The sequence below is a fragment of the Uloborus diversus genome, chromosome 10, assembly GCF_026930045.1.
Source record: "Uloborus diversus isolate 005 chromosome 10, Udiv.v.3.1, whole genome shotgun sequence".
Lineage (NCBI taxonomy): Eukaryota > Metazoa > Arthropoda > Arachnida > Araneae > Uloboridae > Uloborus > Uloborus diversus.
In genome coordinates, this window is record NC_072740.1 from 108,597,774 (window position 1) to 108,623,693 (window position 25,920).

Genomic DNA, 25,920 nt, shown 5'->3' on the forward strand with positions numbered 1-25,920 from the left:
AACCAGTTTCCCAAAGTTGATCTTATGCTAACTAAGGTCAATGCCGACTAACTTTTCTTTACCAACCATACAATTGTCCTCAAAGAGCTAAGCCCAACTGATTGTGGGCACAGAAAAAACAGGATTTTTCGCAGGCACCAATGAGCGAATAAAAGAGGATCCAAACAGAAAGAATTCATCTGCATAAGAAGTCGCTAATCCACTCCAAAACTAACGCATTTTATCAAAGGCATGGCCTACTTCAGTCATCATTAAAAGTAAAAAAGACAAGCGCGTGAAGAAACGGTGACACAAGTTGCGCGTTGTTTCTTATTTGTATGCGGAGCACTCACTTTCGTAAAGTGCTCTCCCCCGCATAGCATTTCTCTCTGCCACCCTGTCATAATCATCATGACAATGGCTTGCGCGATGGATGCATTGCTCGTGAACGAATGGCGAGGAGAAAAAGTCAAAGACGATTTAGATAAAGGTTGGATTTTTCTTTAATGATTTTCCTTTAATTGCCATGTTTGTGTCTATAGTAAACTAATTGCATACTAATTGGTAAAAAAAATGCAAGAAAGTTTTTTCTCCTCGGAGTATTTGGGAATATACTCATACCTAGGATGATCGAATTGATTTGGCATCAAGAAATGTTTCAAATGCTAATGAACTAGATGTGAAGAAAAATAAGAAAATCATTAACTTTTCTTTTTTTTATACGCATGTGTCTCATGAAGGTTGGAGTTTTCTGTGGTGCTTTTCCTTTGAGTTCCATGAGTGTGTCTAAAGTAAATTAATTGCATACTAATTGGTAAAAAAATGCAAGAAATTTTTTTCTCCTCGGGGTATTCGGGAACATACTATACCTAGGACAATCGAATTGATTTGACATCATAAAATGCTTCAAGAGACTTTCAGAAAAAATAGGAAAATTATTTTCTTTTCTTCTCTTTTTTTTCCTTTCATCGTATGTGTCTCACGAAGGTTAGAATTTTCTGTACTACGTTTCCTTATATTGCAATGCTTCTGTCTTACGTAAATTAATTGCATTAATTGTGGTAAAAAAATCAAGAAAAAGTTAAATTTCTCCTCGGGGGCATTTGATAAACATACTTATATCTAGGACGATCAAATAATTTGACATCTTGAAATGTTCCAAACATTAATGTACTAGATAAGCTCAGAAAAATAAGATAATCTTTAATTTTCCCTGTTTTTAATTATTAAAGCATGTGTCTCATGAAGGTTGGAGTTTTCTGTAATACTTTTCCTGAAATTGCCATGTTTGTGTCTTACGTAAATTAACTGCATACTAATTGGTAAAAAATCAAAGAAAAAGTTAAATTTCTCCTCAGGACTCAGGACATGAGCAGACTTTTTCCAAGGACGATCGAATTAATTTGACATCATGAAATGTTTCAAACATTGATGTACTAGATACTTTAAGAAAAATAAGAAAATTATTATTATGTTTTCTTTCTTTTTTTTTCATTTTACCGTATGTGTCTCATGAAGGTTGGAGTATACTGTACTACTTTTCCTTTATTTTCTATCTTTGTGTTTTAGTAAAGTAACGGCGTACAAATAGGCAAGAAAACATATGCAAGAAAAAATTTAACTTCTCTTCAGGGCATTAGATGAAAATACTTGGAGTTCGAATTAATTTGACATCATGAAATATTTCAAATATTAATGTACTAGATAGGTCCAGGAAAATGAGAAAATCATTAATAATTTTTTTTTCTTCCTTTTTGCCGCATGTTTCTCATAAAGATCGGAGTATTTTTTATTACCTTTCAAATAATTGCCGAGTGTGTATCTAACGTAAATTTATAGCATATAAATTAGCGAAACAAATTCAAGAAGTTTTTTTTTCTCATGAGGTAATTTGATATACATGCTTATGAATAGGTGACACTTTGTGCATCATGAAGTAATAAATACTAACCTGCTGGACGTATTAAGTAATTGTTTCTTTCTTTTTCCTCTTAACACATATGTCAATTCAAGGTTATAGTTTTCTATTATGTTTATCTATTAATTGCCATGTGTTTACCTAACGTAAATTACGAGTATATGCACACTTATTGGTAAATGGAATACAAAAAAGAATATAATGTCTCTTCAAGAAATTGATGAAGTGGAAAGGGGGGAAAATGTGAGCAATGTTTTTCATTTCTTCATTTTTCAAAAAAAATTATCAATTTTTCAGAGTAAAATGCCCTCATGATTCAGTAGGCTTTTCTTTGTGTCACGATTTTTTTTTTTTTTAAGATTTTTAACAAATATTTTCTTTACTTTATGGTATGTGTAAAATACGGCCTCTGATGTGCCAGTGAAATGTCAATAAGAAAAAAAACACAAGCATATAATCCTGTTCATTTTCAACTTTTAAAGTTTCTTAACATGTTTTGATCACTGGATAGACAGGGGGAAAACTTTTAAGACTGCACAGTAAAAACAAGATTCTATTATAAGAAAATTACTCTTATTATGCATATTGCTTTTAAGTTTCATACAAAATGTGACAGTGTGTTTTAAATTATTTTAAATTTAAGTTTTTAAATAAGTTAAAATATTTTGTCTTTGTGTTTCCTGTAACTGTTCTATAACACTAAGCTGCTGACTAACAATTCAGTAACAAACATAAATTGATAAATTAATAAAACTAAACCTTACAAATATTAACGTAATACATAGATAAATGAAGAAAAACAGGAAGAGGATGGATTTGGAATACTTTTCTTTTTATGGTAGTGCGTGGTACATAGGGGTTGAATTTTCACTGTAAAAAAAATTCCTAAACGTCACTGATAATTTCCATGAAAAGTTTCGGAATTTCACGGGTTTTCATCAATTTCTCTATTAAATCAAGAATATTTGAAAAAAAGTTTCCTGAATTGCTACAAGTTGCACGAATGCAGACTTCACTGTTGTGAAAATTATGTTATGCTACCGGTTTAAAGATTGACTGAGCGTGTATAATAAATATATCGGCTTTAGTTCGACTACGGCCCGTACATGTTGACTTAGCTCCCAAAGAGAGCGAATAAGTCTCTAGATAGCTGCAGCTTTGCAAGGCGAGAATTGCATTGAAGGGGAATGATTGGTTCTTACTTGGAATTCTGCCTTAGCTTTGGCCATGATGCCATTGATGCTTCTGGAGCTTTCTTAGTGAATCAGGAAGGCTCTAAACAATTACATTAAATCTACCAAATTTCTCATGAAGGATCCAGACTGGCTTTAACCAGGGAGATTTCCAAATTCTTCACAAAGATTCAAACGTACTTTCAGGAAGGTTACTGACTTTTAGCGGGAAACGTTCTTGGTTTTTGCAAAATATGTTGCTGGCAGAAATTGGGCACATTAGTAGCCCATTATTTTCCAGGAACGTTTCTGAATCATTTTTACACTGTTGAGATTATTGCGATACTGTTATTGTTTCTAAGTCAAAGCTAACAGCTAAAAATTGGGTATTTCTTTAAAGCTTTTCCATTAATAAAATTTGTAATGTAATTTGAAATGTAATGAACTGTGGGATATTTAGTGTTTTTAAGTAATTTTTAGTTATAAAGTAGCAAGAAAACAGTATAATGTAACTGTGTTGCCAATAAAAAAAATATTATAATATCCTATCATACTAATCTTACTGAATATTTAGGTAAATGTTTTTTATGTTATTCGCGAAACAATAATTTTGTCCTATCCTGACTTTGGGAAATCCTAACTTGATTATTCAAAAGTGCTACAAGTACTGTTTTTTTTATTTGACCCATATTTGATGGATATATAAACTAAAAATGTTAAAAGACAATCCCATTTCTATAGAATAATCACTTTACTGTTCGTTGCTGATGTTTAATCCACTAAAACAATTAGAAAGATTTAATATCTCTCACAAATAGAAATACTTCTTGTACGTTTTTTAAAGTTTTTTTCAATATTATTTATAAACACCAAGATCATTCAAAGCGATGTTTCAATGGTTTGTTTTATTCTTAAAAACATTTTGAATATATATATATATATATATATATATATATATATATATAAAGTATTTAAGTATATAATAGTGTGAAAGTTTTACTGTAAATTCTACAATTGGCACTTCCCGTGTACTGTAAAAAGAATTCCGGAATGTTCCTAGGAGACATTGGGCAGCTAATTTCTGCCAGTAACTCATCTGGCAAAAAACAGGAAAATTTCCCTCTAAAAAGCAGTCAGTTGCCTTTCTGAAGTTAACCTCAAGAGTTCAGGAACTTTTCCAATAAGAGTCAGCCGTGTTTCTGGAACATATTAGGAATTTTCAGAGACAACTTAGATACGTTTATAGTAACAGCTTGGCACCTTCTTGATTTACCAGGAAAGCACCTGAAGCAAATTTGGCCTGAAGCTAAGGCGGAATTGCAAGCAGATATCGAATAGCTTGTTTGCCTGCGAAGCTAAAATATCTACAGACTGCATTTCGTCCTTGCTTAAAGCTCCCTCAATCTACAAAGGACCAAAACTGAGATGAGGGCGAAATACCTAATAAAGAAGCTGAATATATTTTCACACTGGTAGCTATAAAGGTTTTTTTTACACCTGTGAGAAATCTGCATTCATGAAACTGCAGCGAGTCAGAAAACTTTCACTCATAAATACCTGTTTTTCACAGTAAACTGGAGGAATCTAATAAAGTCCGGAACGTTGCCCGGAAATAATCTGTGACGTTTCAGAATTTTCTTACAGTGTATTTGTCTACAATATTTATTACTGATTGAAATTGATTAAACGGAATGTCTGGAACATCACCTTGTTCCTTCTTTCAAACCTGGAAACGAATAGATATAAAAAAGAATGATCGCGTGCTTAGTAAAACAAATTTTTCTCCTTTGAAAAAAATTATTTATATCGACCAGTATTTATTTTATATGTGTGCTGAGATTTTGCCGTTATCTAAAAGAAATATTTACATTTCATCCAAATTTTGATAAAACCGTTTGCGAATCTGACAGCACTTTTGATAACATGTTTTATTTATAATGAATGAAAAAAAGGAGTCAATTTTGGCAATGAAGTGAAGTATTACAATCGTATTCTCTTAGAAGAAGTACGCTGACAACTAACCATGTTTTAACAGTAAGTTTTGCAAAGCTTAGATTTTCATTACGTAGTTTTGTAATGTGTTTATGTTTATAAATTTGCTCCAGTTGATGTTTACACACTTCAATTTAAAGTATTTTCTGTTAAACCTACATTTATATCTAGAAGTTGTTCTTTTTTCAGCCAATGCGACATTATTTATTTCTGTTCCTAATTTTCCCATCTCAAATTAAATTAATTACTTAGTGTCGTTCTTTTTGTACCGCAAGTGGCATTTCAGTTTTTCATATTTTTCTTTAATACTTAATAATAAGGTGAAGCCACTCTTTTTGTACCGGAAATGAAAGCAGTAATTAAATAATAATTGGTAAGAAATTGAGATACATTAACAAAAATATGTTATTATACAGCAGCTAGTTTCTAACTGCCTTAACAGATATGTTAAACTATATCTTGATTTAAATACAAAATAGGCCCAAACTTAAAACGAACAATACAAAAAGACGTAAGTGTGCAATGAAAATTTTAGACATATTACGGTGTTACAGAAAACCTCTTCATCATTACGAAGAACTAGAAAAATATGAGGAATTTTTTTTTCTCATAGCTTTTCTTCTGCCCAAACTCCTTGTTACTCCGCAGGCCCTGTCTATAATTTTCATTAAAAATATGCTTCTTTAATCATTATTCCTTTTCGTCATTTTAAAGATACTATTTTTCAATTCCCACTATTATTTCACACATTTATATATTTTGTTCAAATTTTTAATCGTTAATAAAATTTGTTTTTCTTTATCCACTCAAGTTCAAATATATTTTTAAAACTTGTAGTAGATGACATTTGACGATAGTTTTTTCAAATATTAATTTATTAATAAATTTTAATTTCTATTTTGTCACTTAATATTAAGTCATATTTATATATATATTTATATTAATTGAATTATTTGATTAACAGAAACTAAAATAAAAAAATTCTTTCTTGACCTAAGTAAGAATTGAGTTACTTTTTTTAAATTTTATACTACTTGCTTAAGATTTACCTACTGCCGTTTATGAAATTTATGAGCAAAAAGTAAACAGCGATTGAAAAGAAAGAAAATTATCTCTAAGAACATTCCAAAACCGATTCTATATAAGTACATTATTAGTAACATTTTATGAAAATTATTTTTAATACCAGCATCTCGTGAAAAGTGATAAAATGTCTTTATAATCCCCATCTAAAACAGGTAATAAATTTCATCTACCATTTATTCTCTCCATTACTACTATATAAATCATCAAGTATGGCGCTTAAAATATCGCGTAAATTTCTTTCAAACGGGCGAAGAGATATCTTAAATCAATTCTCAAAGACACTGCGGATTCACCTGAATCCTAGCAGCCTCCAAAATCGTGCAGGCCCATGTTATCGTTTTCCCGTCATCGTATACTAATCGTCAGTCACTGTTTACTCACTCATCGTTATACCAGCTGTAAGCCGTTTCTTCAGTTGTTACGGCAACACACATCTGACAGAAACACTGAATTCTCGCTTATTTTGCAATGAAATGCCTCGTGGTGCTGGGAATGTAAGTCCGGTTGGGAACATAGAGCATTTGCTCGTCTGATGATTGGGAATTGCACTTGTGTCAATCAATGCAAGGGATAGAAGGAATTTTCTCTCCGAAGGATCCGCAGTGGTCATGGGAAATAATTAGGGGTAAGTGTTTCTTACTCACGTAAGTGTTTGTAATGGCATTTTTAAAATATGAGTACTCGATTTTATGTTTTAAAATAGTTTTCGGAAGTTTTTAAGGTAGTTATACCGTTTAAATTATTTTTTAGGACATTACTGCCGTGAGTAGTAACTGCAAATTTTTATTTTTCTTTTCTTTTTTTTTCTTTCTTTTTTTTAATTTTTCTATTTTTTTATTTTTGTTATCGATTTTACGTTAGCCTTATTGCACAAGCTTGTTTATTTGTTTTCCGCAGAAAAAAGCAAAAAAGAAAGTCTAATTCCAGCATTTCCCTATTGTTAGTATTGAAAACAAAACGCGGTTCTTCAATTATCTCTCAAATTCATTTCTGCAGACACTGCCGTCTAACGGTCTTCGGCAAATTACCTATTTTCGCTCTGAATTTTCTCTCCAAAAGACGCAAAGTGGTCAATCAGAGGAAAGAAAACCGTTTTCTCGCAGATAATTGTTTGTAATGACATTGTCGGATTTTTTTTTCTTTTCTTTTCATCTTTTTTTTTCTATATTCTTTTTTGTACATGAATACTCGTTTTTAATTTTTTTTTAACGATTTTCGGAAGTGGTTATGTCGTTTGAGATTATTTTTTCAAAGGATATGTTTTGGAAACTAGTGTTTATGATTCAAAAGATACACAGTGGTCATCGGAAATCCTCCCGTCACATTATTACTTGCAATGGCATTGTTGAATTTTTTTTAAACATGAATACTTATTTTTACTTTAAAAAAATATATTACGGAATATTAAAGTTATTATATTATTCTTCGTGAGGACATCACGTTTTAAATACCAATATTTTTGTACCGGAGTTTACTCTCCGAAGGATCTACAGCGTGGGAAATCATTAGGCGAAAGTATCTCCGTTTATTGTTTGCAATGACATTGATGAATTTTTTTGAACATGAAGACTCGTTTTTATATTTGTTTAATATATTTTGAAAGCATATAAGTGATTATTCGGTTTCAAAATATTCTTCATATATACACATCGTATTAGATACTAAAAGTATTGTTCGGAATTTTTTCTCTGCAGAATCCACAGTTGTCGTGGGAAATCATTAGGGGTAAGAATATTATTTTGCCCACCATATAATTGTTTGTAATGTCATTGTTGATTTTTTTTTTTTCAACATGAGTGCTTTTTTTTTTCTTTCAAATATTTTCCCGAAGTATTGCTAGTGATTATGCCGTTTGAAGTTATTCTTCGTTAGGACATTATGTTTTGGATACTAATAATTTTGTTCGGAGTTCTCTCTTCAAACAGATCTACAGTAGTCATGTGAAATCATTAGGAATGAATGCCGTTATTCCTTCACATAAATATTTGTAATGACATTTTTAAAAAGTTGAATGATCTGTTTATATTTTTAAATAGTTTTCGGAAGTTTTTTAAGATGATTATGTCATTTAAAATTATTTTTCATATGGACATCACGATTTAGATACTATTATTTTTGGTAGCAATTTTTCTCCAAAGTATCTACAGTGGTCAATTAGGGAAAATAATATTTCCCCATATATAATTGCTTGTAATGCCATTGTTGGCTCTTTCAAGTGTGAATACTCGTTTTCATACTGTGTAATATTTTTCCGGCAGTGTTCAGCCATTTTAAATTATTTCTCGTAAGGACATTACTATTTAGATACTATTAATTTTGTTCGGAATTTTTCTCCGAAGGATACAGTGGTCAATTAGAGGTAGAAATATTATTTCCCCCATATAATAAATTGTAACGACATAGTTGGATTTTTTTAAGCTTGAATACTCGTTTATACACTTTTTAATGTTTTTTGGAAGGGGTCATATCGTTTGAAATAATTCTTCATAAGGACAAAACGTTTCAAATACTCATATTTTTGTTTGGGATTTTCTCTCTGGAGGATCCACAGTGGTCATGAGAAATCATTGTGGTATGAACACGTTCCACAGCTAAAAGTTTACTGAATACGTTCAGTTAATCTTTTAGCTGGTAGATAAAAATATGTGAGAAGTCTGCATTCGCGCAACTTGGAGCAATTTAGGAAGTTGTTTGACAAAGATACTTAATTTTCCGTGGAAATTGTGTAAACCTGTGAAATCTCGAAACGTTCCATTAAAATAAACAGTAACATTTCGAATTTTTGAACCGTGTATATCTCAGAAATGATAACATTCGCTTTAACAAATATGTAATTTTTAAATGCTCTCCCACTCCACGAATTAAAAAAAAGAGCCTTGTTATCTCTGTGTTATAAGAATTTATGCCTTATCTTGAACTTATCTTCAACTAATTCAAAATTTAAATGGAATTTCTCCAAAAATGAAATAATCTTTTCTGAGGAGGAAATCAGCAGGAATTTTATGAATTACTAAAATATTGCTTGCTTTAAGCGGGGTTTGCACCATAAAAGAGCTTAATTAAACGATAGGAATATTCAGTCTAGCTTAAAATATTTAGCAATTAGGAAGTTTCAGTTTATATGAATCAGTTAGAGTTTTTTGTTTTAGAAAGCAAAACAGCTTCAATTGATTTTGACTTCAACTTCATGAATTGATACAACTGACGAAGTGGAAATATTTTTCTTTTTGTAACACCGTTGTTAAGAAAACATGATTACATCAAATGGCTAAGCATCACAAAACAATAATATAACAAGAAATAAAGGACGCAAGTTAGGAAACGCAAAGTAAGTTAAGTTAATTGAATTATATTTTTCACTACACCAAACTTTTGGTTCAGTAAATATAATTCAACTTCGTGGCTTTTCAAAGTCAATTTGCTGCTTTTCAAAGTGCTTTTTTGCCATCGTAATATGTTTTCTATCAAATGAGGGAGATGCGATAGGTTTTTCTACTTTTCTACACTCCACTTTTTATATCATTTTTTTTAATTCAGTTTGATTTTCTACTATGAGTTTAATAAAATATTTCTCCTCATCCCATATTTTTCCTTAAATGTTCCATTCATTAACTTTTTATAGATATTTTTTTGGTTTTCTAATTCTTCTAAAAGTTTTTATTCTTTTGTGGCTTTCTAAAAGTGGACAAAAGTACCCCTCGTTGTTGACCTGACCAACTGCTGTCATATTTTTTTTTTCTTTATAACAAAAAAATGAACTACAAATAATTATGAACAAAAAGAACTTACTTTAGGAGAAGAGTTTAATTTATTACTCCATTCTTCATTAAAACCATTTTAAAAAAATATAGTTGCAGACTTGTGAAAATTACTCGGTACTGAAAAAATAGCAATCACATGTACCATGTGATTTTGCTACATAGAATTTATTTGAGTACAGGGGCTATATGTTGGTCAAATATTAAAATAAAAATTATTAATTGTATTAAAATTATTAAGACCGATCCAACGAGCATCGACTCACACCCCATATATAAAGATGACTGCACGTGGGTTTGTTTGTGTGTGTGTTCCTTATACAAATTCAGTTTACGTCGGATCTTCGTCAAACTTGGCACAGAGGTCCTTCGATGCTCAGAAATTAGCATAGGAAGACTCTCGCCCTATTGGGGGAGAACCCCGTTGGAGGGAGGGGGGTCGAAAGGAAATCCGTGAAGCGGAATGTTAAGCAAAATAACAATAACTGAATGTTTTAGGAATTTTAAAAAAATCGAAAGAGATCCACCTTTAAATTTTAATTCGAAAATTGTTCTTTTCTACACGTTGACAGGAAACTTAACACTTTTTTTTCTATTATTTAAACCTGGTTTTTGAATATGAGTCACTTGACACAACATTTAGTAATTTTGCTGCAAATGGTAAAGATTCTGTACCCAAATTAATTTTATAAAAGTTTGGAATTGATATTCATAGTAGAAACATCCTAATCATTGTACATTTCCAATCGTCAATCCAACTTTAGTTAAAGTTAACAAAACGCACTGCTTTGTTTAAATACCGCAGGTGCGCATATTTAGGTTAATGCTATTCAAACAGCGCTCAAATGTTAGAAAATAAGCCTCATTAATAAGAGGGGTGGGGCATAAGTTAAAATGTTTTTTGACATTCTTAACCAAATTCAAAGCTACACGGCGATTTCATAGCTTTTCATAGCGATTTCAGTACTTTTGTAGAGAAAAAAAATCTGCGAGCAACCAAGTTTTTCTACAAGGTGTCTCATCAACATCTGATAAACTCTGCATCACTAGATTCATTGCTTGGATTACACTAACGATCCACAAAGAACTACCAAAAATATATCACTAACCGACGAGAATAGTGACATATCTAAAAAAAAAGAAGAAAAGAAAGAAACAATGAAAAAGAAAATCGTGGATAAAATCACGGTTTTAAGTTACTAAGACAAAACCAAAAGCAGTTGACGTTGCAATTAGTAGTTGACGCTGCACTAGTAGTTGACACAACAAATGTAGTTGACACTGCACTAGTAGTTGACACTACAAACGGTAGTTGACACTGCATTAGAAGTGGACGCCTATAACGAATAAGTTGAAAGGTAAGCATTTCAAATTTTTGCACAATCCTATAATTTTGACTAAAACTTAAAGTTTAGTTTTTTTTCACCTTTTAACTCAAAACTATACATTGTGTTTAAATTTACAATGCTTACCTTTCAGCATATTCTATATAAGTGTCAACTACTAGTGCAGCGTCAGCCACTAATTGCGGTTTTACCTTGTAATGGAACATGGGGCAAAGTGAATTAGCGGAGCAAAGTGAAATGGTGAAATATTTACTCTGCTTTTAGCTCCACCTATCTGGTATTATTTAAACTATGTAGTACCATATGTAGCCTATTCCAGTCCAGGAAAAAAAAATACCTCCAAAGGTTAAAGCATTTTTAAATACAGGCTATTTTTAAAAATTGATTCTCATACTGTAATATTTCGTTGTAAGTCGAAAATTATTTTCGTTACTATAAAATGATAAAGTTTTTGTTATTAACATTTTAAATATTAATTGAGACCTCCTAATATTCAATGTAGTAAAAATTTAGTTAATATTGAGTTTATTAGTATTTTTAAAAAAATGTACAATTAGTCAAGTACATACGATGCAAAGTGAAATAGTTTGTTTCATTTACTCACTCAATAATTTAATATAAATCACTAGCGTTTCCATTTATTAATTATTTCATTTACATTCCTTCATTTAGGAATTCATTTATTCATTCATTCATTCACTTATTTTCTTATTCATTCATTCTTTTACTCGCGCATTTATTACTCGAGCATTTATATTTCTTCAAATATTAATTGATTTATTCATTTAATTATTCGTTTATTGTTTCATAAACTTTTCATTTATTCATTCAACCTTTTATTTACTGATTCTTTTGATAAAAAATATGTTTTATAATCGAAAAGATAATATTTCATTTAGAAAAATATTTTATTTTTCACTTTGCCTCTCAAAACAAAAAAAGTGAAAATTTTCCACTTTTTTTGAAGACTCAAATTTACTGCCAAAATTAAACGCAACGCAAGTGTTATTATAAAATACAATGTTCTTTCTTTATTTACTGTAATTTTCAAAACAAATTTCCGATTTGTTCATTTTGAAAAACCTCAGTCATCTTAACCATTTCACTTTGCCCCACATTCCCCTACTAATTTTAATTGATTTATACTCAAATAATCCACTATACATCTACTACAAATTTATCGTATGTTACAAGTGCAAGTTGGTTTTTGCAGTTTAAAATTACAGTTTATAATTGAGGATTGCAAATTTCGCTTACAAATTTCGGAAAATTTTAAAACAATGGCACTAATTTTATTATACCGTTTACACGCTACCACGTACCCGTTGTGTAAGCCAATTTAGTGCCAGTATTAAAGCAAAAAAAAGAAAATTAAATTCATGTGAATAAACACTTATTATAAAAAATTTTCTATTTGAATATTAAACTATTTTCACCACTAATCTTTTAAAAATAGTTGTTGTTTTTTGTTCGAAGCTTATGTTCCTAGTTTGTTGCTTATCTTTATGATAACAGAGACGGATCAATTCTGTAGACGTAGATGAATACAGAATATTTGTTTTGTATGCTATCACAACAAATGCTCTTTGTAACACAACTATTTTTTAATGAGCCACTCTCTTTGACGGTGCAACCTCTAAAAACCTCAGCTTTTGTTTCTTGAAGCATATGTACCTAGTTTGTTTCTTGTCATGGCAATAATTGAGACTGATAAACTCTGTAGACATAGATGAATATACAATAGCGTTTGTATGCTCTCGCAACACGACTAAAACAAAAACAACACTTATCGAAACACAACTAAATCTTCCGTTAAACAACGCATTAAAAATGGATTATCACACCCTTTTAATTTTTGAAATATGTCACTATTTTCACTGGTGCAGTTCAAAACCTCCAAATATATTAATTTTTTGTTTCTTGAAGTATTTGTACCTAGTTAGTTCGATAAATCATGAAATTGAGACTGATAAATTTTGTGGACATAGATGAATATGTACAATAAAGATTTTGTATGCTTTCACGGCAGTTACTTACTCCTCGAAAATCAATTAAATCTTCCATTAAAAAATAATTATTGCATCTTTTTAATCTTGAAATATGTCACTATGTTTGCTGGTGCAACTCAAAACCTCCGAAAAATTATTTTTTGTTTCTGGAAGCATTTGAACCTAAGTATTTTCGTTATAATCATGAGAATTGAGACTTATAGGTTCTTTAGACATAGATGAAATTACAATAAAGGTTTTGTATGCTTTCACAAGTTACTCACTCCTCGAAACTCAACCAAATTTTCCGTTAAAGAGCACATTTAAAAAAATAATTAATGCATCGTTTTAAATTTAAAATATGCCACTATTTTTACTGCCTCATCTCAAAAACTGGAAAAAAAAAATTGTTTCTGGCAGCGTTTGTACCTTGTTTGTTTGTTATAATCATGAGAATGGAGACTGATAGCTTCTGTAGGTGGAGATGAATATACATTTGGGATGTGGTTCTGGTTGGTTCTGTATTCATAAATGAATATACGATAAGGGTTTTGTATGCTCTCGCAACAGTTACTCACTCCACAAAACGCAGCTAAATCTTCCGTTAAATAGCATATTAAAAAATTATTATTACATCTTTTTAATTTATGAAATATGCCTTTATTTTTGCTGGTGCATCTTGAAACCTCCAAAAAATTTTGTTTCTGGAAGCATTTGTACCTAGTTTGTTCTTTATAATCATGAGAATGGAGACTGGTAGGTTCTGTATACGTAGATGGGGGGTATGCAATTGGGGCTTGGTTCCGGTAGGTTCCGTAGGCGTAGATGAATATACAATAAGGGTTTTGTATACTCTCACAACAGTTACTCACTCCTCGAAGCACAACTAAATCTTCCGTTAAATAACATAATAAAAAAATATTAATAATTCTTTTTATTTTTTGAAATATGCCGCTATTCTTGCTCGTGCATCTCGAAACCTCCAAAAAAAATTTTTATTTCTAGAGGCATTTGTACCTATTAAAAATTAAATGTACACATGTTTGTTCGTTATAATCATGAGAATTGAGACTGATAGGTTCTGTAGACCTAGATGAACATACAATAGGGGTTTTGTATGCTCTCACAACAGTTACTCACTCCTAGAAACACAACTAAATCTTGCGTTAAATAGCATATTGAAAAAATATCATTGCAATTTTTTTTTAAATATGCCACAATATTTCTGGGTACGTCTCAAAACGTCCAAAAAGTTAATTTTTGTTTCTGGAAGCGTTTGTACGTGTTTGTTCGTTATAATCGTGAGAATTTAGACTGATGGATTCTGTAAACATAGATGAATATACAATCTGGGTTTGGTTCCGGTAGTTTTCGTAGATATAGATGAATATACAATAAGGGTTTTGTATATTCCCACAACAGTTATTCACTCCTCGAAACCCAACTAAATCTTCCGTTAAATAGCACATTAAAAATTGCTCTTCCTGCAATGAATCGCACAATGAACAATAACACCCACCGTCAAAAACGAAAGCCCATCAAACACTCTGAAGCCAATTCTTTCACGCAATTCAAAACTTTTTGTCGTCACCGCACGCCTCATCCTGTTGGCAGCAACTCACAGTTTCTCTTTCCCGTGAAGTAATTCCTTGTGGCTTTGCCAAAGGTATCTTTCGCATGTATCAAGATGCGCTTTCTGCAACTTAACTGCAAGGTGCTTTCGCCCGAAAGAAAATTCTATATTTACAGCTGCGGTCGTTGAAAGAAAGTCTTAAATCCCATCCTTCTTGAGGAGAGGTTTTTCTCACAGGAGTTGTGACTTGGAATCGTTTACTTAGCTTAAGTATTTAGAGACTCAATGCTATTTTTTGAGGATGGAACACCAACCTTGGTGGTGTCGAAAGAGATCTCTTCTCATATTTGTTTCTGGGTTAATACTACTTCTGATTAATTGTGAGCAGTTTGGCGTAAGTACTGAAAATATTTCTATGTTGTATGATAATTTCTCCTACCTTGGTAGTGTCGAAAGAGATCTCTTCTCATATTTGTTTCTGGGTTAATACTACTTCTGATTAATTGTGAGCAGTTTGTCGTACAGAAAATATTTTATATGCTGCGTGATGAAGTAATTTTTAGAAACATTAATGGCTGCTCCTAAGCCCTCTTAACTCTCGTGGATTTCTGGGACAATCCATCTGTTTAAAATGCTCGTGATCAGAGATATTTTTTAACGCCACTACAAGTGCATTTAATGCCGTTAAATCGGAAATATTTTTAGAAAATACAGAGATGCTTACTTTCACACTTTATATGTTTTATAAAAATTTAGTATGGCGGAATTTTTTTTAAAAAGCACTTGGAATTAAATTCTAATAAATTTATGTTTATTTTTGTGGTATTAATAATGATTTATTATTTTCCGTATGAAATTTAGTAGCTTTTTAATCTGGAATTAAATTTAGAAATATCCTTGTGGGTGTGTTTAACCTGATAAGTAACTATGAATAAAATATTTCGAAGAAATATTTCTTTTTTCTCCGCAGTTTAATTTTTACGTGATTTTTTAATAAAAAATTTAGTTTTCTTTATAAGCTATTAGGTTTTTTGACTCAAGTTTTGCTCTGTTAGTGCAGATTGCAGGATTTCTTGACGATTCTTTGGATGTTGGTTACGTTGTGTATGAAAATTTATCAAATATTCATCTGAAAATTTTGGATTGTTTTCCTTATACAGAGTGTCGCATTAACAACACCAGAAAAACTCAGCACCACTTCATTCTACTTTTAAAAAATTCGAAAAGAAGCATTTCTTCTACTAGGAGATATTTACTACTTTCGGCGATGGAAAAACCAATTCTTTGGATAAGCGGAGGGTGAGGGAGAGTCAAGTCCATAAACTTAAAACTTTGAGCAAAAATGCTAAAAAAAAAGTTAAAAAAAGAAACAACACTTAGTTGCATTGTAATTTGTCTATCATAAAATAATAACATAAGAAAACAAAAGCCATACATTTTTTTTAGTTGTGTTTTACTAGCAATTAGATTTAGGATTCGTCGTAGCCATAGTAATTTCAGTTTTTATATCAAAGTTGCGTTCAAAGGAATAATTATTTGATTTTGATCCTTTGCGTCTTCGGCTAACCGAATTGTCAAATAATATGGGGGTCGGATAAGTGGGGTTCTATTGTCTATGCGTTGTGTATACAGCCGGGTCTCTTTTCTTACAATTTAACTTCATCATAATTAAATCCTCTATTTTCCAAATTATGTGAATTGACATCATCAGCATCTTTGAAAAATGTTTATACGTGTAAAAAAAAATATTAACAAATCCTTGACCGGTGTAGCATTTCACATCTTATGCCCGTACGGTCGGCATTTCACGCTATGTGAAGAAGAGAACAATTTCCTCGAGGAAATTGAATTCGTCACAACTTGACGTCTCTTTAAATTCTGTGGATTATTTTTGGATTTCTGAAAATTGCTAAGAGATGGCGCAGCTAGAAATCGAAATCGTTTTGTTGACTCCGTAATTTTTCTTTCATAGGACTTAGTTTTGCACGTTAAAAAAACTTTTAGAATGGATTATATTTCTTGCATTATGGATTATATTTGTATGAATGATATTTTTGATTTTCACATCCTTTTTTTTTTTTCAAAGTAATCAAAAAGTAATCTGCTGTAATGATTTTGGTTTTCTGACAAATGCAGTTTGTGAGCTCAAATGTCCAAGACTGATTGTAAATCTGTTTTAAAGGTAAGGATGGAAAGCTATTTTACAAAACAATGTTTACGTAATTTTTATAACCATTTTGATGTGGATATTTATCTGAACTATCTCAAAGCAATAGAGATAATAAATAAAGTATCACATTGCATTTGTTTCAAGTTTAAAGCATTGCAGGGGAACTGGTGATTAGAGGACGGGATATCACATATTTGACCACCCATTGATCCCGCAAAAACAGCTTAATGATCTAAATCTTTTGCATTTTCAAAATTAGGACAAAAGATATTATTTTGAAGAAAAGCAAAAATTTTGTAAAAATGCTTTTTTTTTTTTATCTCAAAATTTAAAAAATGTTTTTTTTTTCTTTTTTTTTTCCTTTGTCTCAAAATTTCAAAAAAATAAAGTAAATACGAATTTATTGAAATTCTGTAACACTAAGGAAAAAATTTTCTGAATTAGGGTCATTTTAAAAGAAATTTTGCCCTACGCTTTAATAAAATCAAATGATAAAAGTATTTGTGCGATAAAATATAATGTGGTTATCACAGGTCATTCTATTAAGCGGTGATTAAGGGTGTTAGCACAAGTGTATTAGTGCTTTCTTTTCTTTCTTTCGTTTGCCTTGATAGCACGTGACGTGACCACTTCCAGTAGACACCGTTTTTTAAGTTTAGATTGCTATCACATGGTTACTGCATGCAATTTTTTTTCTGCCTTGACTTGAACCTTTTCTTTATCCTTTGAATAAAGGTAAAAAGTAGCATATATATTTTGTTAATAGCTAGTGGCCGGTAACCTCCGTCTTTTTTTTTTTTTTTTAAATTAAGATAATGGCCAGCCACTACCGATATTATTTTCAATATAAAAATCAAATAATTTAATATAGTATTGTTAAAAGCAGTTTAATTTAATGCATATCCTTTATCATCAACGGAATTTAAATTTCACGTAATGTTTTGTTTTGAAAAGCGCGCATCCATCGCAAGGTGGTTCGAAAAAATCGATTTATTTGTTTCGAAATCGCGTTACATCTCAAAAAGTGTTATTTGGTATCCTCAATTGGGGAAAAATAATTTAAAAAAAAATCTAAGTTGACACCTTCAGTTCGCACATGAGGCTGAAAATTTGAAAAAATATGCTGAAAGTTGAATTTTTCGAAAAAAAAAAAAAGAATCAGTTTTTTTTTTAAATATTTTTAAAACGAAACAGCCATAAATTGCCAGTATATAACGTAGTTTGAACCTAAAAAATATTTTAAAGCTTTTGCATAAGATCTTTCGTTTGCGCATACGCCTTAATTTGGACTAAAATCTCCTGTATCCGTATGCGCGAACTAAAGATCTTATGTAAAAGCTATGAACTATTTTTTAGGTTCAAACTACGCTATATACTGACAATTTATGTCTGTTGCATTATGAAAAAATACAAAAAGAAAACTAATTTTATTATTTTTTGAAAATTTCAATTTTTTGCATATTTTAGCCTCATGCGCGAACTGAAGATGTCAACTTAGAATTTTTTTATTAATTTTCCCCATTTGAGGATACCAAACTACAACTTTTGAGAGGTAACGCGATTCCGAAATTAAGAAATCAATTTTTTCGAACCATCCTAATCCATTGGCCTGTTTTTATCAGGAAGAAATGGTACACTGCGCTAGGCGAAGAAGATGGGAGCAATAAATACTACTGAAAATTTTTCGCAGTGATAGAGTGACGACTGAAGTCACGACCGATGGCAATATTTTTTTAAAATCAGGGGTGCCAACGAAGAGAGATCTATGACACAGACTGCACTATTGAAATTTGTGGAACGGGTTGTTTTAGGATTGTTCTCCTCCTCCCCCCCCCCTTTTTTGAGGGGATACCCTCATTCAGAGAAAAAGTACTCCGTAGCACTTTTGGAGGTGCATCATTACTGTTAGAGAGGATTTTTAACCGTTGTATAATGACATTTAAACGCCACGTGGTGTATGGCGACTGATTATTTTCTTCTTTACCTTTTATTGAATTTACTTGTACATTCTCTACATCTCTTGCACTAAAATTATATACAAAAAGAAACGAACTAATTTATAAATAAATAAATAAACTCAGAGCTAGAAGGACGTAAGTCACATAATCGTGACTTCGGCAGGAGAAAGGTAAAAAGGTTGTCTGGCGCGTGCAAAGGATCGGCCGCGCGCTCTTTTAACCCTGGTATAAAAATTTAAATGACTTTTTTTTTTAAATCATGTTTTCATGGCTCCATGCGGAATAGAAATATGATAACGGAAAATGATAAACGGAAAATCACAATTTTTGGACTTACGTCAGTCTGGCTCTGAGGTACAGAACTAATATTAAACTTTTTTTTTTTGAGTAAATAATGCTTGATTGCAAAACAATTAATCTCTCAAAAACAGATTCAATCTGTTTGTCGCTCTCATTTCCTTTTCTTCTTCTTATGTCAATTGTTCTTCGTGATCACATCATTTCGGAACATTTTTTTTAAATCAAACATTCTTATACAGTTGGCTCTCTGTTTAACGACTTTCAAGGGACCACAAAAAATCGTCCTTAAGTAGAAAGTGTACTTAAATAGAATGCTTTTAACACTAGAGTGGACCATCTGGGACCGTGAAAAGCCGTCTTTAAATAGAGAAAGTAGTTAAATAGAGCGTCGTTAAACAGAGAGCCAACTGTATATTTATTTTGATGAAAGAATATGATCTGTTTATCAACGTATTATGTCAAATAATCCGTACGCTGCCTGTTGCTTGATTATTAATTCATTTTTGAATTATTTCTGCACTTGGAAAGTAATTTATCAGAGGAGTTGTTTATTTGAGTCATAATCATGTACAAACTGCTATTTCTTCATGTGAAAATATCTCTTTTGTAATATGGTCTTCCTTGTATGTCTTTCGTTGTAAAACCTTCACTTCATTCATGAAAAACAACAGTTAAGCTTTAAAATTGTAAAGTCATTCATCTCTAAATTTCTCCTTCATAAAATGACACAAGATTTTGGTCACTCTTTCACTGTAACACTTTGTTTGGTGACTTTCCGGTTTATTATCTAATTACCAGCTGATGTCACACGATCGATATTCTTTACCAAAGATATTTCAAAAAAGCAATCTGATGAAATATTAAGTGTTTTTAAAGTAATTTCATATTGTTTTTGGTTCAATAGTAATTGTTTCTTCTAATCCACGTCTTTGGATTTCAAAACAAATAATAATCTTTCGTTTAGTAAAAAAATAAAATTCTTCAGTTTTTACAACAAAAAAAAACTTTTATTAAGTGTTTAGGTTTACATCAAATATGGAATAATATTCCGTACCAACAGCGGGCGAGAAAAACAACATTCATACTCCATCAAAACATACTCGTTCTTCTGTCTAATTTTGTTTCTACAGTCCCGTTACCAAAAAAATAAATAAATAAATAAATAGGTCAGACGATAATTAAATTAAATGTAAAGAAATATGAACCTTGAAGAAGATAAAAATATAAATGTTAAACAAAGCAACCGATAAATTTACGCGAGAAGCAGCAAACGTAATGTGATTCTATGTTTTTATATAATCATTTTTTGTTCTTCAATGTATTTTTTCATTGAAACTAATTCTGAGGTTTGCACAAGCAATGTTACCTCTTGGACATGATATTCTTAACACACATAAAACATCCATTGTTTAGATTTATAAGTTGCAAATATCTTGTAGTCGTTAAACAAGGTTTTTGTGCTCAAAATTTTAAAAAACCATACCAGCTTCTATGCTGCGAGTTTTCTCTCTCAAACATGTTTCTTTAAGTTTGTTTCATCCAACAATTAATGCTTAGTGAAATCAAAAATAAATAACTCTGACATTTTGCATCATTTCCTTATTCCGCTGCATCCTCATGAAATATTTAACCCGAAGTTCGTATCGCCCGCAATCTAGTTTACATATTTTTCACGAAGCAATAAAATTAGAAAAGGATGCTATAAATTCATACTTGAAGTTTTTAAGTAATAATTTTCCGAGTTCTAAAAACAAGAGATAAATAATATAACTTAGAAATGTAAATGTGTACTTTAAATGTAGTTTTAAATTAGTAATATTTTATGACTATTATGCATGATGCTTAATAATGCAAATTCAACAGTATTAAAAGCCTGTTTTATAATAAAACGATTTAAATCTTTTCATGCCTAACATCGGTAAATATAGATTTAATGGGATTTAATAAATACAACAAAATCCCGCTACAACGGACTTTGGGGGGACCTCAAATTTCATTCGTTGTAGCGGGAGTTTCATTGTTTTGGAGTTTACGTAATGCAATGGTAATTGAAGCAGGAATGAACATTTATTTCGATGAAACGGTTTTCTCGTTGTATTGGTATTCAATGTATCGGAATTTCACTGCAGCAGTGTCTAAAAATCTGTAGAAATGAACACATTATATGAGATTATTTTTCAAAGATCAAAAATTGATTGATCAGATCCATCAAATAAATTGCTGATGATAAAGCACATAAGCATTTCCGATGTCATTAAAATTCCAAACATAGCGCTAACTTGTTGGAGAATTTATTAAAGTTCGAATCATGGTAATGGAAAATTATTCAATACACAAGTACTTCTTCAATTCGTTTTTAATATTTAATTGACGATTTTTCCGTTTTGTTTCAAATATAACAGTAATTTCATCTCCGATTGACTGAAGTTCCATCCTTGAATCTGCAGAGAATTATTTGAATCACAAATCTTTGTTTGGACCTACTCTAACATTCAACTAGCAATTTCTTTTGGCTTATTGTTTTTAAAGCTCATTTTGAAGTATGCTAAGTAGCGTAAATCTTTAAAATAAATCAGCTCTGCTAATGATAAAGCTCATGAACGTTTCTGATGTCATTGTGATTTCAAATACTGCAAAAGCACCGATTTTCGTGAGCCCTCCGTAATCGCGAAAATTATTTGAACTTTATCTATTTCATCATAGTTTGTTCCTGTTCATATAAAATTTTCGAAATTTTCTGCTCACGAAATCACCTATATCTTCACTTTCGCAAAAAATACGGCTCGCAGAAAAATTACTTTTACGGTATAGCAGTAACTTGGTTAGCGATTTATTGGAGCTCATTTCATGATAGTGAATAACTGAATGATACACTGGTGCTTTTTTTTTTTTTTTTTTTGAGCATTTCCGGTATTGAACTGACAATTTTTGCATTATTATTTTAAAAATAACAGTAACTATATCACCCATTGACTAATTTTTGATCCATGGTGCTTTAGCAAATTATCTGAAACAATTGTTATTTCAATGTACTTATTTTGAACAGCTCCAACATTAAATTGCTCTATTGTTTTTTAATTTAATTTTATTTTATTTATTTTATTCATTTATTTTATTTATTTATTTTACTTTATTTTTTTTTACAACTTATTTCACTTTATAAGACTTATACTTTCTAAAGTTTACTATTATTAAGTATTCTTAGTGAAGCAGATCTTACGAATAAGTCAGCTTTGTTGATGATAAAGCTGAACAGTTATTATAATTTGAATATAGCAGCAATTTTATAACCGATTGACCGAGCGTTGGTAAATGATATTTAACGCATACTGAAATCTACCCAGAGAGGAATCAGCATACTTTCACTAAAGTGCTAATGTAAACTCAAAAGAAAAGAAGATAATAAGAAAAAAAATTCATAGACAAAAAAAAAAGTTTCAAGCAATACAGCTTCTAACAAAGCTTGACATATTATCGTATCATTAGAATTCATGCAAGAGATAAATTGATAGGCGTAAAGTGGAGTTCCTAAAAAAAAAAACAATCAGTCACATTGATCGACAAGGACAGGCGATATCTGGAGTTTGCCGGTTAGGGTGTACAGCAGCAGATTAAAACCCTTTTCTTTTGGATAAAAACAACAGGTAGGTAGCTTTTAAACACTGTCTGATAAATGAACTGCAAATTAATAGCTTAAGTAGATTTTTTTAAACTGTTTTACAATTTAAACTTTGTTGCATTCATTCCTTTCTTTCTTTCCGGTTTTTCTTTTTTTTCTTTTTTTTTAATAGAATGTTTCACAGGAAATTTACACATGAAATAAGGTAATAAAAAATAAGTCACCAACAATAGCCATGTTTTGAGACAAATTGAACTCGGTTTATGATTTTAATTTCTTTCAATGTTTTGACATCATCTAGTTAAAAGTTTTTCAAATCACAATGATTTTTCAAGCTCAATATAATGCAATAATTATAGTAATAAATATTTTTTTTTGAGTAGTAGTATAGTAATTATAAGAAAACAGTTTTTACCATAATTATTATCATAATTATTATGACTAAAACTTTATAATTATAATAATCATGAATATAATTATGATAATTATAGTTATAATTATGCTAATAATAATAATAATTATGATAATTATAATTATGATAATTATAATAATTATGATCATAATTATTATAATTATGACAATTATAATTGTGACAACTATAATAAATGTTATTGTGACGATTACAATAAATTATAATTATGATAATTATAATTATTACAATTTTAGTCATAATAAATATAATAAGAATTATGGTAAATGTGGATGTGATAATTATAACTATAACAATTATGTTTATGGTGAGTATAATTATAATAATTATAATTATAATAGTTATAGCTCGAATTAAGATATTTACTATTGTTAGAAATATATAAAAAGTATTATATTTAGATGGAGCATTGGGTGAATTCCGGATGTTTCCAAATTTTCATGAATTGTCACAAAATTCAAATGCTTTGTTCATGTTAGAGTGATTAGCAGTGGATAAGAATACAATATCGAGCAAACAGAGGTAGAGCTTGAAACGAGGGCAATAAGAAGAAATCTCTTTCAGCTAACCGTTCAGAAAATTTCATTTATGAAAATATGGGCCTAGACGAGGATATTATCTGCAATTGGATGGTGGGTCAGTCGAGCAGTCACTATTGGGCGGTTTGGATTCGTCAACAGATGAAGAGATCCTTCCTACTCTTCCAAATGGGGAAGGGGAGGGTTGAGGGTTAAAAAAAAACATAAAAACCCTTGGCTTTGAGCCATACTCAAATCCCTAGCGCGTTAATGTTCATATATAAAGAGTCCGTGAAACGGAATGTTTATGCCTATTAATAACAATAACGGAATTTTTGGAATTAAAAAAAATCTGAAGTTTAAATTTAAATTTTGAGGAATACAATTGCTCTTTTCTACGCGTTAACGGGAAATTTGCCACTATTTATTATTTCTTTTATTTGAGCGTGATTGTCGAACATACGTGACTTAAGAGAACTTTTATTTTCAAGGTAGACCGTGCAACGCCGGAAAACACAAATAGTTATAAATACACCAAGAGCCTATTTCTCTAATCCTGTTCCAGCTAGTTCAGAACGACTAAATCAGTATGCAGCGTATTGAGATATCCATTCCGTTTACACTAATCCAACAACACCGTCTCCTTCGAAGTCGAAGTATTTACATAAAAGTACACGAAGTATTTACATTACATTACATTACATCGTGAAATGCGGCGTTCTTTAAGCACTTAATGATTACTCTTTGTGTGAAGAAAAGCTTACATTTGCACTAATTTTTGAAGAAATCAGTCCTTTAGGAATAATCTTATTCCTAAAGGAGGATAATTTTATTCCTAATGAGTATTGTCAATGAATATTTGCATATCCCTTTCGTATCGCTAGTCATTGTTATAACTATACTTGTGTCATACCTAATTGCTCAATTTCACTGCAATCCGGTTTCTTATTGGTCTGTTACATTTTTGTGTCGAAGCCGATGCAAGTAAACTGTATTGAAGATAGTATTTCGTTCCTACAGGAAAACACAAATGAGAACTAATATATATAATTAATTATGCATGTATATGATATGCTCTTGATAATTAATCATAATTTTGAAAACAGCAAAGTATTTTCCTGCTAGCCTTGAAAGATTTATCTCGCACAATAAATTTTAAAAAATTTGTCTGAAAAAAGTTTTGCGCAGCTTTACTTGAAATTCATATTACATTGTTCCTGGCTTGGTATTTTCCTGCATTTTTCGTAACTGAAGCTTAACGTTATAGTTATAAATATTTTATCTGGTGATGTATTTAAAAAAGAAAACTTTAAAAATTGTATGCGTTTAAAAGTTATTAATACCTAATTTTTCAATACCTGATCTTCATTCAAAGTTCATCCTATCCTTTCGTATTACCAGTAACTTGCAAAAGTCAAAGTAACAAAGAATCTAACATTTCCTCGAACAACTCGTTTAGCCTTGTTTCCCATGGCAGACGTTTTCAAAACACAATAACCTTTTATACACTCCAATGCCACTGAAACTATAAAGAACTCTTTAATTTATATCCGGTCGCTTTTTAGAGTTAAAATAAAAATCGAAGAAGCAGACCTGAGCGCCAAGTTTTCCTCTTTTTATGCGTTTTTATGTCTAAGCCTGCCAAAATATACAACTGAAACAGATGTTTCTGCAACATAAAATTTCTTAGTTTAAAAGAAACTATTTGTAAGACAGCTCTTTCCAGTTTTTTAAATTTCGGTTTTCTATCTTGGATTTGTGATAGTCATACGTTTGATGGTCGTTTAAAGTAGAATCCCAGGGAAAATCTGAAAATGGAAGTACGGGAATGAAAGGTTAGTAGGCGAACTAATTTTCATATTCTTAGGGAAAAGTAGTAAATGATATTTTTTCTGTGCCAAAACTTTGGAAAATTCATCTTTGTTTGATATCAATAAAAATATCTTTTTAAAAAAGGAATCTGTTAAAATATACAACTGAAACAGATGTTTCTGCAACATAAAATTGCTTAGTTTAAAAGAAACTATTTGTAAGGCAGCTCTTTCGAGTTTTTTAAATTTCGGTTTTCTACCTTGGATTTGATATTTATATGTTTGATGGACGTTTAGAGTAG

The 25,920-nt window shown here is 30.7% G+C and overlaps 1 protein-coding gene across 3 annotated transcripts in view; it reads left to right on the top strand.

The window, feature by feature from the left end:
- Nucleotides 1-404: 404 nt before the first annotated feature.
- LOC129231234 (ectonucleoside triphosphate diphosphohydrolase 1-like) overlaps nt 405-25,920 on the top strand; it is a 107,581-nt gene continuing 82,065 nt past the window's right edge. Inside the window, exon 1 of one of the 3 annotated variants that reach the window (XM_054865501.1) lies at nt 405-469. In XM_054865501.1, the coding sequence (XP_054721476.1) occupies nt 409-469 (61 nt within the window). In that variant the 5' untranslated portion in view covers nt 405-408. Of the gene's footprint in view, nt 470-6,604; nt 6,773-15,008; nt 15,207-25,920 lie in introns of those variants that run through there. The other 2 variants (XM_054865499.1, XM_054865504.1) reach the window with 2 other exon arrangements.